This window comes from Sinohyriopsis cumingii, chromosome 9, assembly GCF_028554795.1.
Source record: "Sinohyriopsis cumingii isolate HCF-2022 chromosome 9, ASM2855479v2, whole genome shotgun sequence".
Lineage (NCBI taxonomy): Eukaryota > Metazoa > Mollusca > Bivalvia > Unionida > Unionidae > Sinohyriopsis > Sinohyriopsis cumingii.
Window position 1 is genome coordinate 33471246 of NC_142969.1, and position 16180 is coordinate 33487425.

Consider the following 16180-nt stretch of genomic DNA (forward strand, 5'->3'; position numbering starts at 1 on the left):
GCAGAAAATTGATCATTTAGAAACACAACTAATGTGCACGCTCTCTGCGGATATGCTTATAATCGAATGAGTTATATGAGTTCATATTCAAGTTAATTTTCATACAGGTAGCTGGTCAACTGGTGATCGCGTTTGAGCCTGCCCACACTATATTTAAGTTAAATAACAATTAATAGTTTTTTAATCGCCATGGATTTAGAAAAATGGCATTTTTGTATCTGTGTCATAATTTTGCATTATGAATGATTGCCAGATATAATTCTATACAACCGCAAAAATGAACGGAAAGACAATCTAATTTCATTTATCTGCGCCTGCACTAAAGCAGATATGGCTCGTGTTGTTTTGGGAATCTGATTAGCAATATATCGGATAGATACTGTTTTGGGTTTTATAGAAAATACGACAATCTGTATCCCATGAGGAATGTTAGATATAATTTAACTTTCGCGTGCAATAAAAATAGCCATTTCAGTTTTGACATAACAACAAGCAATTTGCTCCTTTTAAAGGTCACATTTATGTTTATTTTCATATGGTGCATACCGATCATGTTCATGTGTTGTATAACGATGGTCTTCAATGTACGATTATTCAGTCAATATTCATCTGTACGTTTTCATTTCAGATGTAAATGAGTGTAGTCAAGAACCGTGTAACAACGGAGGAAACTGTACAAACGCATATGGATCTTATGTGTGTCATTGTCCGTCTGGATGGGATGGAAAGAACTGTTCTGATGGTAATAATACGACTACTACCCCTACTAATATTAGTACTACTATAACCTGTATTAGCTTTTTCACATATTTGATGGCATTTAGCTGCAACTTTCATAGCTATAAGAACGCTATAACTCTCTTTATGCTTGTAATATGTTTAAGAGCGTTAATGTACCTAACCTAGATCCCTCACCTTTATCTTAACTGTGCATCATTTATTAAATAATTGATTTCTAAGTAACCTTGCAAATAAGGAAAAATAAGGAAGAACAAAACACCCACCGGCAATCACCATTCCATGATTTATGTCGTGCTTGTAGTGTTTACTTCTTTTCATTTGATACAGATCTGAATGGTGATTGTTCCTTCATACCGTCCCAAGATTATGTACCATGCCTTATTGCAATTATATTTCATATGTTTTGGCTTCACTATTTTAATCGGGGGTAGCATGTTATCTTTTTATCTGCGTATCTCTTTCTGCCCACATATCAAAATGTAGTAGTGAAATGAATTTTTTATCAGCTCAAATGACACAACGAATCTTTGTGCTTTCTAAGTTTAGACTACGTACATGTGAAAGATGGGTATAACTTTAGAACACAATAATATGTTGATATAACTGAAAGGCTCTGAAGGATACGAATTATATCACTCACTTGCAATTCTCATACCTTACCGTGTTTAGCATAGCTATCGATTTATAATGTAATAAGCAATTACATTTATCATGCTCGCCACCACAGCACTGCATTATCCTGCAGCATCTTTGTTGTATTGCGTATAATGATTTCGTATTATGTGCTACGCTACGGCCCTTCATCATTATTTGAAACACAACACCTCTCACCTCCTGCCTCGAAGATACTACAAATAGACCATACAAATGTATCAGGAATTTTATTTTGACTCACTGGACGTACAATATTTATTGTTATTAGTACTACGGAGAACAAGTATATTGTTGAAGTTGTTCGGGAAAACAAGAAACCTGAACAGTGCCATGTTTACATTGTTGAATCCGGTAATGCATGCACAATTGGTTTATTTATAAAAGCTACACAAAACAAACGTGTTATGCAAGCAATAGTGAAGGCTGAAACCCTTATCCATTAAATGAAAAATATGTCACCAAAGCATTTCGTTAAAAATCTATGCATTCATTACAGTAAAGTAAGGACAGAAACTATCGTTATTTAAACTTTTGTTTGATCCATACTTCATTTTCGGAGTGTCAATATAATTTTTGTATTATTGGTAATTCTTGGTTAAATTGCGTTGTTCAGTTCCGAAATCTTTACGTTGAGGATATGCATACACGCAATTAAATTCGAAAACATATATGTATAGTGTTTGCAAGAGATCGTGTGCTCTTTCTAACTATTTCTTTAATTATAATTTCTTGCAGATGTTGATGAATGCCACAATGCAAACAACAGCTGTTCGCAAGACTGTAAAAACATAAACGGAAGTTATCGATGCTTGTGCTATTTAGATTTCGTAGGAGATGGCATCAATTGTACAGCTGCGCAGGGAAGATACTCTGTCTCATTGACTTTCATATTCGAAGTTAACCTTTCAAGTGATGAGAGCTTGAACAAGTCCGACACCTATAACAAATATTTAACATATTTGAATCAGACGGTGAGATATCAATGCTTGTAAACATAGATAGATGGAGAGATGGAAACGGCTATATTTGTAAATAAAGTTGTTATTTTGTACCTACCCGGAAAGCTTGCTTTCAGTTGCAAGTGCTAGATATAAAGCAATTATGTTTATTATTTTTGTTGTTGTTGGATTTCAACACAAAGACGATTATATTGATTATACAGACCTGTTTAAAGCAATAAAGCACATATATGATTTCTGACTTCTTGGGTGTGATCAATATTCAGATATTATTAACATATCGTGTAAGTTGTACGATGATGTGTAATATGATATAATATTTTATATGTGATGATGTAGTTATCTTACAGCATTTTGCAATACTCTTTTCAGATCTTACTAATTAATGTACTAAAACAAGTGATATATTTTCCAGCTTTCAGATTATTTCAGTAAGAATCTACGAGAGGAATTTGTCCGTGTAGAAATACGAAAAATAAGGTAATGATTATTTTTAACAAATACAAATTTAAGCACCAATGTATTAGTAACGTGTAATACTTTGAGACAAAGGTTTAATCAAAATTATACATTTGATAATATTTATCTACAACGTAAACGTTTCATTTGCCTCTTGAATGATGCTGAATTAATAAAACATTCATAAACATTGCATATTTCGTATTCGCATACAAGAATGTTCGGCTATTTTGTTCACGATAGAAGCTTGTTAGAATGTACAAAAATCTGGCAGACATAATTGATGGTGAGACCAGTTATATTCTTTCTCCAATATAAAAGTATTTCCAACTTAAACATTATCATATTGAATACAATGTTAGTGGGACAAATATGTTTTAGAAAATATTTTAATCCATGATACAAAAGCCATACAAAATGAATCGTAATTAATCGTAACTACTTACTGAGTCGTAAGTCCTAACTACATTAACCTTATCGCCATTTACTTTTCGCAGAAAACAACACATCATACCAATAACTTGTTTCGACCTATCTGTACAGTTTCTCATCTATCATTATCAAGAAAGATTCCACACACATTTCATTTAAGTTCTGGCTTGTCCTCGTTTTCTGAATATGATAACTTTGTTTTATTATCGCCTTGCATTCTTTATACATTCAAACTATATCGCAAAACAATTGTTGTTTCACCAAGTGTGCAAATATGATCAGCATATATTACAATACTAATGTAATAGTATCTTGTAGTATGCTAGAATTAACATTTTGTGAAAGGCAATACTAATGGATGTTACATATGAAAGTCAACGTTATACTAAATAATGTGATTAATGTTCTCAATGGAATAGCTGATTATTCCAACATTTTTCGCCCACTTGTTATGATCATTTCTCTCAATCTAAATGCTGCATATTTACGCACCGATACATTTCTTTTTTCAGATCAGGAAGCTTGATCGCTGAATACGTTTTAATTACCCGAGATACAGATGTGGCCAAAACATTGATTGTTAAATTTGTTTCAAGAGCCTTCGGTGAATCTTTCAACATATCTGATAAACTTGTGAAAGTTTTGTCGATCATGGCTGATGGACAAGCGGGTACAATAACCAAATGTTACATTATGGTCATATCTCTCTCAATAATACTTTGGTCTAAAGTCACATTTGCTATTAGAACAGTTGATTGGTTGCATTTTTACGGGGCATCAGTACTGTTAGGCTATTAGCGCTAAACTAAACGTTATATGTAGGATTATGTAAGAGATCAAAAGTTTTGTATCGACCAGCGATATAAATATCAAATAGTCAAAAGCAAAACTTATAGGATGGTAAAGGTAATATATAAAATTTTCCAATCAACGGGGAATGTAAATGGTGCGTATTAAGGAAGAGATAAAAAGGTATTGAGTAGGAAGGACGGTATATAAAAGATAAAATAGTCGCTAAAAATGTTTCCAGACAGACCAGATAGCCATATATTGAAAGCCAATTTGAAATGGAGATATTACATTATTAGTATCCAAGTACCATACAAGGTGAGCATTGATCATACGTTCCATAGTTTTGCACACACAACTCGTCAGAGCGATGGGGCAATAGTTGGTAGGCTTAGTACTATTTGTATTTGGTTTCGGAACTGGTATTACTGTTGCTGTTTTCAAAATCTTAGGTACATTATCAGTAATCAATAAATTATTGAAGATTGTCAAAAGAGATATTAATGATAATTCTGGAAGGTGTTTTCAAAGCTAGTGATGTATTTCGTCTGGCCCAGCGGATGATCATGGGCCTTGTTTAAAGCCTCCATAAGCTCTAATAGTGAGAACAGTTGGTTATAACTTTCCGAGTTGCAGGATGTGAAATTTAAACAAACTTTCCTATTTGGTTTTTTAATCTTCGGAAGGCTTCTGACTAATTAGATAATGAGGTGTATTTAGAAAACTGTGAGCAAGAGTAAAATTGTTATCATTCAGTTTCAGATGTCAGAAAGAGTTGTGTTTTCTCTTTCCGTTTGTTTTGCGGATAGTATCCAAAACTTCTTTATAGACCATAATGATGGTATATTCCAGTCCATTTTGGATTGTGATATTGCATGTGTGAATAGTACTCTTCAAAGTCTCATTTCTGGGTTTACTCAGATCGTTACAAATCAACTAGCCTGAACAGTTTACCTTCAGGTGGGCATTTCATCTGTTTCTTTTTACATGTATTGAATGGTGCATATCTTGGATATAATGACGTACGTCTCGCATGCATTTAAAATTCAGCTGTAACTGATCTTGAAAATATGTTCGTTTGATGTGTTGATATGTCTCGCATATTGTCATTGCACAAGACCATGTTTTCAACATGGTGCTTGATTTGTAAGTGGTTTTCACCTTGCTTTGCTTTTAATGTTTTACAAACACCGAATGTGCTGTCAGGTCATGTTCAGCTGGTTCTCACGATTTTATTGCTAGCCATAGCGAAAAAATTATGTTACCAAACTTAGAGAAATTTTGATGGAACATTGGGATGAAGTGAGTTATTTACACATGTCTTTGTATTTTAAGATGTCAAAACGGTGTTCACATGCGTTTTTCATTTATATCGATACTGAATGTCCTGATATGTCTGATCTTTAATTCGTGATCAGCACAACTCATCGTATTTTACGACAGTAGATAAAACTCGGTTGATAAGTAACCTTTGATGTAGTCGATTCCGACGCCTTTCTTAGATACTACATGGAGGAAGATATTGATGCTTGTCAGTCGGTTTTTAATAATGTCTTGTTTCCAAACAGTATATCATTCTCTTAAAAATGTGTGAAATATAATTGAAATTGAGTTGTTCAATTTGATCGAATGATTTAGATTGTTTACTTGAATTATACATTATACAGTTTCTGGCATACTCGTGTTACATCATTTTCAAGTCATTATACAAACGCACCTATTGATATCCGTTATACCGTGCATAACACTAGACATTATATTTCTAAATAACCTTTGTCTACATGCACCAAACATGAACAATACATATCAAGAAGAAACAGACACACACACAAGCACACATATTTCTATATCAAGTACATCAAATACTGGAACAAAATTAACACATTTTAATTCGTACATGCATGTTTTTAATTATTCTAACAAGTAACAATGTTTATATTTTTCCTGCGAGGAAAGTCCATAATGCAAATCAATCTGTGGGGATATTTTAAGAAAAATTACTTATATGCTTATCAAAATTGACCTTGTATGTCATTAATGCATGCATTATTTTCGATAGTGACGGAAAGCATGAACCATTGTGAGGCATATGCGAGGATAATAGACCCCTGTCCAAATAATTATGAATGCATCGTTAAGGACGGTGGAGCAGTTTGCAAGTGAGTATATTGTTATCTTGTTCTTAGGGCATTTGTTTATATATAGATAATAAATTATTATATATTATTATATCATGCTTTCTTACGAATGCAATTTTTACATGGTCTATTATTTGTTTTAATGCACAATTTATGCAAATCAAAATATTTGTAGTATTTGTTTTCACTGTTTTAAATCAGGTACTTAACATCGAAAAATAGTTATGTTCCTCATGCAGCGTATCGGATATATGTGCAAATAGGTCAGGAAAGATAACAAAGCTAATGCCAGCTACTAATTTGCATTTAACTCTAGAGGCCAATTAAGCACAATCATTTCAAACATTTATTAGTACGTTTGTGTCGTTTGATATGCAGAACGCGAGCACTCCGATTTGTATATATTTGTCAAAATATCAAATAGTTTCTTTTACATCGTGATTGGATACCGCACACACACACACACACACACACACACACACACACACACACACACACACACACACAGGTATGTATGCAGCATACTATCAAGAACATAGTTCGGAATACTATTTCAATCTAATGTTATATTTATTATATGCAGCGTAACTATAATGGCACTTGTGACGCTTGGCTGTCATGATCATTTGTAGAAAGGGTAAATCTGCTTGATCATCGAGTTAATTATATATATATATATATATATATATATATATATATATATATATATATATATATATATATATATATATATATATATATAACTTGATATTTTATGGGTTTTAATATTGCCACAATTTAGCGGTCATTGATTAAATATTTAAATAAGTGACGTCAACATGTTTAGTGTTAGGGGCTAACACGAATATTGTCATACATATTTATTTTTGCAGAAGTTTATTAAATAAATGCGCAATGAAGCAGCCATTTGTTTGCTTGGTTATTATCAGTTGGTACTGTCTAATTCTTGTTCCTAGTCGGCTTGTTAAAAGTGACTAACTTTAAGGTCCGAAACGTATACAAACTTATGAATAATCCCAACCCACCACCTTATCTGCACTTGCTAATTTAAACTCGCAATAAACAGTCGATTACAGAGGCTATATTCATCCCTTTATTCCAGTCAAGAGCTTAGTTGAATTAAACACCAAGGTTTGTTTTTAACCATTGTACAACGCCGTGTCATCCGAGCGACCAACGCATAATTTTCATTGTGTATTTCTGAGGTGTTATTTTCATCCGTCACAAGTAGTGCTTTCTTTGAAAAGATATAAATTAGAATATGCTAGGTATATTTGTGTTGGATGCTTTTATATTTGTATCCTCGCATATAACCAAACAATCCAGCTAATTTACTGACATGTAACTCTTTACATTCTTTGCTACAAAATCCTTTGCAAAAAAGTGGTATTGGACGCATTCAAAAGGAAGAAGGAAAACGTAGACCAGAATTAGTCAGATAAGTGTTTACACCTTTTCTGTGTTGAACCAGTTTGCATACCAGTTACATACATGATGCTGCTTTACCGCCTGTCCACTTGGCTGTCGCACCGGAACCAGACTGTGGGATGGTTGTAATTCTTGAGACATTTAATGTATAAACTGTATCTCTATGTCAAGAAATAGTGGTAATATAAATAGTTTCCATTAACTTAATGTCAGTGCGCAAAATAACTGGAATAACACAATTCCATGAATTTCATTTTTCTTAACTCCACGTTTCCTCACAATATTCAGATAGAATGCTTCGTGACATTAGAAGTCTCTGGAAGTACTGACAAAGCTAGCCAATAGTTTATGATGTTACTTTACCGTTTTATAAATGAACATTGATCATGAAGAAAATATATTGATGGAACACAAATATAGTTTTGTTTACAAATTTTCTATTTCAGAGAAAAGGCTAAAGGTAAGAATAGTTTAATTGTTACATTCTTAGGGAGGTGTTTTATGCTTTGTTACGCTTCATAAAAGGTTCAACCTATAACTTGACAATCTTCATTTATATCAATGTCTCTAATATTACTTTGATAATAAATACAAACAGGTTAGTCTGGCAAGCAAACTGTTCTGAGACTGCATATATTGCTTATTAATTAAAGCAAAGTAATTATATATTTACTAAACGCATATGGTGTTCAATAACCTTTTTGGGAAGGAAATAATTGACATATACGTTTTACGACTGTGTTGCACATTTATGGAAAGTTTTATATATTACCTAGTCGTCAGAATATTGTATTCGATTGTTCATATTGTAGACAACTTTGAGCTGCTTGTTGGCCTAGGTGTTGGGATTCCACTGGGAACTCTCTTGATTTTGATAGCCATTGTGGTGCTCCTGTACTGTAGACGTTCCAGAAAAAAAGAGCGCTTCTCAGAGAGCTCCTCCTACGATCAAAGGTAAAAAAATAGTCATAATTATTTCAGTTTTATACTTCTCAACTTGTTTATGACTTTATGTTTACAACTTATTTATCAGATACATGAACATATGAATCCGTGGAACTGTAAAAATTACAGCTATTATTACGCCATTTATTACTATTTTCTGCACAATTCGTGTAATATAATTATTACATTTGTGTGAACTGCACGTCCTTGATATGACGTCTTTCAATGTATTTTCTTGCAGTAATAATCAGTCATATTCTCATTTCACGATGATCACGTGTAACTTTTCGAATACAAAGACATAAATATAAAGACCTTATACCTGGGCCCGATCATGTCTACTTATGCCTTTCAAAATTAAATTTTAATTAACTAACATATTAAGAATATTTTATTCAAAACCCGTTGGGTTTATTTCTATTTCAAGTACCTTCTTGTACGTTTTGTGAAAATTACTCAATATGTTAAGCTTGACATAAACAAGTACACTTTTGTGTAGTATTTTAATTTAATTAATTGGCAATTTATTGATTGAACTATCGAATAGTTACTCCTTCTAAAGGTTTTATTGATGTATATGCAACAAATTGGATAGTATGACCTTTTCAAAGGTGTCATGCAGTTACCCAGTGGATATTACCATGCGTTTCTCTTACTCTATAATCTCATGGACGGACTTCATGCGAGCCCGGGTCCAACTGAACGTATTGAATATAAATATCATATGTTCAGGATTCGACCTATCGATACGATTTAATGGGGAAAGTCATATAATTATGTAACTATACTTTCTTGTTTTCAATTGACACAGGTCTAGGGCTTCGATGGAAGGATTTGTAACTACCGGAATGATCCCCACGAAATTCACCGGTGTGGCGCGCAGAGGACCTCTTTCTGGTCCACATCAATGGGAATCTGATTCAGATATGTCCTCTGCTAGCTTTAATAGAGGTCTGAGTACAGCAGAGACCCAACAATTTCATTCAGCATTTGAAGGCGTTTACCAAGGACACATGCAAAGTATGTTTAGACTGATAATTAAAATCTGACACCTATAGGTATTTCAAATATTCAGGTCATGTATCGATACCTATATATTTAAATATGTCATTTGCCTACATAATTTCATGCATATAAAGCAAGTTAATATAAAGTAGGGTTTACTGTAATGCGAAATGTGAGACTGATTTTTATGTATAAGCCTATAAATATATGTTTCCATTCACTTATACGACAACCCACGATCTTGACGAAATAATTATATCATCTTTCTGTCTCCATCGCTTGCACTCTCTCTCTCTCTCTCTCTCTCTCTCTCTTTCTCTCTCTCTCTCTCTCTCTCTCTCTCTCTCTCTCTCTCTCTCTATATATATATATATATATATATATATACACACACACACACGCACACATATATATATATATATATATATATATATATATATATATATATATATATATATATACAATAAACTGACAACGAACAGTACAATACTAGTGTCTAACTTTCCTGAGCGCTTTCGACTCTTTGTGAGTCTTTTTAAAGGAAGGTACAAAACATGGACAAAACAAACAAATAAAACTGAAAAACCGTTGTGTTTGCAAAATATCCCTTGACTATTTCTACAGGAAATAAACTTTTATATTTTTTATGTTTTGACTAGTTTGTTTTAACTTGTTTCAGATGCTAAAAAATATTTGTAATTGACCTTGAATTCGATGAGACATAACGACATCTGTTATTTTATGTAAATGTTTGTAAGCGCAAATTATATCCTAGATATTTTAGTGTTATACTAGTGATTATAAGCTATTGGGTGACTAATAAGCAATTTTAGATAATCATTATGAGAAAATGTGTCGGCTGCGAAAAGATAACTGTATTTGTGCATTGCTGTCCTTTTCTAATCTTTTTGGTCTAAACCGCTTGGTTTCAATGTTCTAAGGTTGAGTATCCAGTAAGATTACTTTTCTGTCCAGCTTTTGGAACTCCGGTTGGGTTGTGAGCAATGGCAATAAGTGATATATACTTAAAGTGTGGCTACGAGAGAAGTGTTTTGCGACTGGCATCTGAACAGCTTCTTTGTCAATCATATTTTAGTGGGTCATTGCAGTTTTGTTGTTTAGCCCTTTTGGGTTGCCTGTACAATCAGGTCTTTCTCATAGGCTCGATAAATCATATGTTTAAATAGCTCTCCAGACCATTTTTAGAATGTTTCGTCGTCGGAGAATATTACATGTATCCTCAGTGCCTGGCTATATGAGATGTTCTTAATACCGTGTTTTGGATGACAGTTGGTGGGAGGAGATATTGGTGTTTGTCGGTTGGATTCGAGTAGATGTATATATGGAACTGGTTTTCTACCAGTCTGGGTGTTGTGTCCAGGGAAACGTGGTTTGAGTTGGAGACATCTGCCGCGAAGGGCTGAGGCTAGTGAGAAACTAGTTTTGCACTGGACGTTGTCAGTTTATTGTCATTTTATTGCATTTATTTTAATCAATCCCTGACAGACGTGATCCCTTGCTGGATTCAGTGTACTTGAAATTACTTTTATTGCCGTACGATTTATATTCTTTATATATATATATATATGTGTGTGTCTGTGTGTGTGTGTGTGTGTGTGTGTGTATGTGTGTGTGCTTACAAGATTTGTAATTAAGATATATTTCTTAATGCATTTGATGAAAATGTATTCCTCAAGAATCTAACCGTTTATTTATTGTAGGGACAGATGAACATACTGAAGGTCAACATGAACGGTCTAATTTCTCATGGGACTTCATGTATGAACATATGAATCCAAAGGAAAAGGTGGGCTGGCGTTTTTATTTTGTGTTATTAGCAGTCATTGAAACATGAATTTGTTTGTGAAGTGAAAGCTAAAACTTAGTGTTTGTTTGTGTGCGTTTTGTATATGGAACTATTTTTGCAGTATGTTCAATATTTAGTATCTTATTAAGAGTTTGTAATGATAATAATAATAATAATAATAATAATAATTATTATTATTATTATTATTATTATTATTATTATTACTATTATAATTATCATTATTAACTTCCAGGACAAGAGACAGAAATATACATAGCAAATTATCCGTTGATTATGTGATATGGGCTTTTGTTAATTTTCTTTCAAAATAGAAAAACTCTATTTCATGCATTTCAATATATATATATATATATATATATATATATATATATATATATATATATATATATATATATATATATATATATATATATGAACGTCTAATGACATGATCAGCAGCAATGGCAGTAGCTGAAGTAATGGACTTGATTGTTTTTAGATCTGCAGATGTTCCTCGGGCGATATTTCATATATTGTGTTTTATTTATGCAGACAGCAGGATGTGTCAAAAATTAACGTTTTCTACAAAATAGTTTTGTCTTGGAATAACTCATATATAACTAAACATTGAGAAGCTTTCCTTTAACGCATGATACCTATCACCGTGCATGAGCAATGTGAAATGTATTCGTTGTCCGTATATACTGACTTTATCAATATACATGTATAAAAAATGTGCTGAATTGAGGGAGCGCATCGGCTCTAGTTTAAAATGAACAATTCAAACAGCAAATGAAATGAGATGGGGAGTCAATAAATAACGCATCTCTTGCACTATTGCAAAATGTCTGTAACTTATTTAGTATTACAACGTAAGAATAACAGAATTAAAAGCTGTTTGGAACCTGCTTCACCATCATCTTCCGAAAGAGGGAATTTAAGAAATAGTGTGATATATCAAGATAGGCAGAAATAGAGTATCGTTTCAGACATTTATGAAAACGTTGAATTACTAACAACATTAGAACAAGCTATGAAACTAAAAATCGTACGAAAATGGAATTATTCAGATTCATATTTAGACACGGAAAGATTATGAAGATGATACAAAAAAGATCATGAGTATTGCGATGATGATGCTGAAACATGTCATTCTTTGTATTTAGGATGTAATGTATTGTCATTAGTAGTACTGTTATTAGTGGTCGTTCTAGTAGCTGTAGTATTAGTAGTGCCACTACCATTATTGAAACATCCATTTCATTACAGTTACTTTAAATATTGTATTTATATGGTCTTAATATTGACAAACGTTTAATTTAGTAAGGTAAAAAACACTTTAAGTAAGGGTTTGAAGCTACGACGGTTCCAAACAATTCTTGCTATTATACCTCCAAAAACGTACAACAGTTATGTTGGCATGATCAAGTCATTTTGTTTAGCTGCAAGAGCAGCAAATCAATGTCAAACGTGTTGTTAAATAAAAGCATGATAGATCCGAGGGTTCATATTTAGGTCACGAGACGGTGAGAAGAAAATTAGCAGGGCTAGATAATGGAACATTAATTGTGTCTGTTGTGTACAAAAAATCTCACACTCATTCAACGAAACCTTTGAACATTAGTAGGACATATATTTGAAATACTGCATAAATATCTGCTGCTAAAATGGAAGCTGAAGTGTACATTATTAATGTATTTGTCCCGTAACTACACCCATTGTTGATATCATGTGATTACTCCCTCATATTTAAACATGATACAAGTATGCATAGTGTTTATTTAATAATCGTGTAGAAAAACAATTATAGAGATTCAAAAAATGTAAGTTATCTCATAATGAAAATTCAGTTTCATATCAAATAATTTGCAAACTAGTATCATACGTATGCGATATATCAAAGGAATACTTCATCATAAGCCTGCATTCACATATTTTGTATGTTGCCAAAGTTTATTTTTCCTTATAAAATCATTAATTTACCGCAAATAGTAAAATGATAGATAACAATAAAAAATAAATAGTTTGTGGGAACAGAGAATGAGTTCAGAACAAATGGCGTTGTATGTATACGTACATATATACATACATTTATACATACATAGATACGTATATACACACGAGCGTTGAAGCTTTTTTTCTTTATTTTCTCTTTCAGTATGAAATAAGACGACCCCAAACAGATCAAGATCCAAATCCTTTATATGACGTAAGATCGCCTTAAACTTTATTACCCAAGCTACACAAACACATTTTCTAATTTTAGAGCATCGTCGTCTGAAATTAATAATTGTTTGATACCTTATATGTGCTTCATTAACGTTATTATTAGTTTTAGTAATAGTAATAGTAGTATTAGTATTCACCTGATCTTCACAAAACATACAACTTAAAACATATACCCCTGCACTGTCTTTTTGTAGAAAATTCATATAGGAAATATGCTTTACGTATCTGAAAGTATCTGGGATATTATTTTCACAAGGTGCGAATGTTTTCAATTTATCAAATTGAGTTTTATAATGCTGACCAATCTAACCTTCTGCCCACATGAATTTGTCCTCACAACAACATCGTGTTGATGTTAACCCTAGTTCGAAGCCTGTAAACGAAGCTACCACATGAAGCAAGAGTCAGATACAATTTATGAGGTCCAAGACTTTGATCCGAATCAATAATCAAAAAATCAATATTATCATATTTCTAGCACCGATTAGAATTATTATAATATCAGTATATCACAGACACAATATATATGTACAAAGGAAGTTTTGAGTCAGGCAAATAGTATTTATTGTGAATAAACTGCATATGTATAGATTAATTTTCTGTGAGACTAGAGTACCATACATTATTGGGATTATGGAGAGCTATTATACTGTGTATATAACATTGTTTTATTTGCTTGGCTATAATTTGGATTGACTGAGGCATAGTAGAAAATAATAATTGTGTAAAGTCCTCATATTGTGATGTGTGTAGTATTTTGCTACGAATATATACATATATTTAACACGAACATCACTTTGCTTAAACTGTGGAATATTTTTAATATTACATGAAAGATTAAACAATACGTTTGCTTAATACCATCATACAGATTTTTCTGACACGCTCAAGAGATGTTATTCAACCCGTCTTCTGTCAGGACGAGCCAAAACAATAAAATAGATATTCTAACAAACCAGAACGTTTAAAATATTGGATTTGATGCTGTGAACTGAAGAATGCTTGCTGTCGCTGTACTGAGTCATAGATCATTTTTGCTTCTTTGGGCAAACGTTGAATTAAGACAACTTTTGCATGCATTAGCAGATTAGGTATTATTGACTATTCAGATTACAGTCATTTCTATTGAAAAGAGGATCCTGCTGCAATAGTTAAGATTATCATTATGAAGAGGTTACTCTACACCGTGTTCGATCCCATTTATAAATACTTGCATAGTCTGTCTGTGTATTCTGTCTGTGTCAGTGAATGTCGTTTAACAGATTGATTCTGCACCCATTTCTACTGGTCAGTGAGACTGGATTTTCCCATACGCACTGACATTATAGACTTGGAAAAATGCCACTAAAAGTGGTATCGAGTACTTCTTTGAAACTGACCTGGAGTATCCGTACTAGCTACACTAGATAGATAATTATTATCTGCTAGCGCTGTCGGTGCATCAGTAGTGGCTTTCCACTTATCAGTGTAAAATCGTGAATGATTCTGGATGTAAGTTTACCTCACGTACGAAGTTTTGCTATACTGGGCAACTACATCATACACGTACGAAGCCTGTGGTTGTATTTGCGGTTGGGAATGCTTGTGCTACGACTCAACCGGGTGCTGCAATCTTGATAGTTTATCTGGATAGCTCTTTTCATCAATATAACTACATAACGGAGTACAGTGGCAACCAAAACATTGCGAAAGACGTTTCAAAATTAAGTATAATGCTACGTTCTGCAAAACTAGTGATAATCTGATGAATGTCCGTGACAGTGACATTGAACATGACAATCATTGGATTTTTATCGCGAACCGGCACTTGAGTCATACACACATTGATGTTGTCGGACTCATCACCCTTTAGCAGTAGAAACAATTTAATTAATATTGACAAAGTTGATATATGTGGGGAATCTGTGCTAAACTTTTCGACAGTTTTGTTGTATGGATTTTGTTAACATAACGATCAAATCCAAGTATATCTAAAATACATACTTGTTTGATACAGGCAATAACTATTTGCAAATGCACGTACCAAAGACGATGTCTCCATCAACATGGCTGCGACTCTTGTAAATGGGTTTGACAACAACTTGTATCCACTGATTAATTCAAAGATAAATGCTTTTGTAAGCCTATCCAGCAATTTAAGAGACTGAGCCCCAAACTTGTCTCCATCGTTGATGCTGGCTTCCAGATCCCAAGGAATGCATAATAAATTCAACATGTGAATATATGAAAGGATTTTCGGCATTATGTGTATGTTCAATGTTTGCGTCAGTGACCTGCAAGTCCTCCCACACGAATAATCTGTTCTAAGAACACCGTCTAACTAGGTGCATACCTTTACCTAACGAAAATGCTTCTGAGTTCGCCTAACGTTGGGTGTAAAATTAAATATATAGGTTCTGATGACTCTCTTTTTCAACTTACTTCAGCGGTTTTTAATACAATTGTACGTGGTATTTCATTATTTAGAGTTTTGTTGATTGATTTGTGTCACCAACTGGTGAGATCGATCACTTCAGGTCAGAGACATCATAAACAGTTCCTGTGCGTACTGATATTCAAATAATCGTTGGGGTCCAACTGCAATAGCCATGTTA

At 33.1% G+C, this 16180-nt stretch overlaps 1 protein-coding gene across 1 annotated transcript in view; it reads left to right on the forward strand.

Annotated features, from left to right (window-relative positions):
- Positions 1-16180, forward strand: part of LOC149791511 (uncharacterized) — an 82770-nt gene that overhangs the window by 58598 nt on the left and 7992 nt on the right. Inside the window, exons 40-49 of the mRNA XM_089970027.1 lie at positions 629-742; positions 2131-2366; positions 2770-2834; positions 3758-3915; positions 6094-6193; positions 8047-8060; positions 8413-8554; positions 9357-9565; positions 11272-11357; positions 13516-13566. Of these exons, the coding sequence (XP_089826153.1) occupies positions 629-742; positions 2131-2366; positions 2770-2834; positions 3758-3915; positions 6094-6193; positions 8047-8060; positions 8413-8554; positions 9357-9565; positions 11272-11357; positions 13516-13566 (1175 nt within the window). The remainder of the gene's footprint in view (positions 1-628; positions 743-2130; positions 2367-2769; positions 2835-3757; positions 3916-6093; positions 6194-8046; positions 8061-8412; positions 8555-9356; positions 9566-11271; positions 11358-13515; positions 13567-16180) is intronic.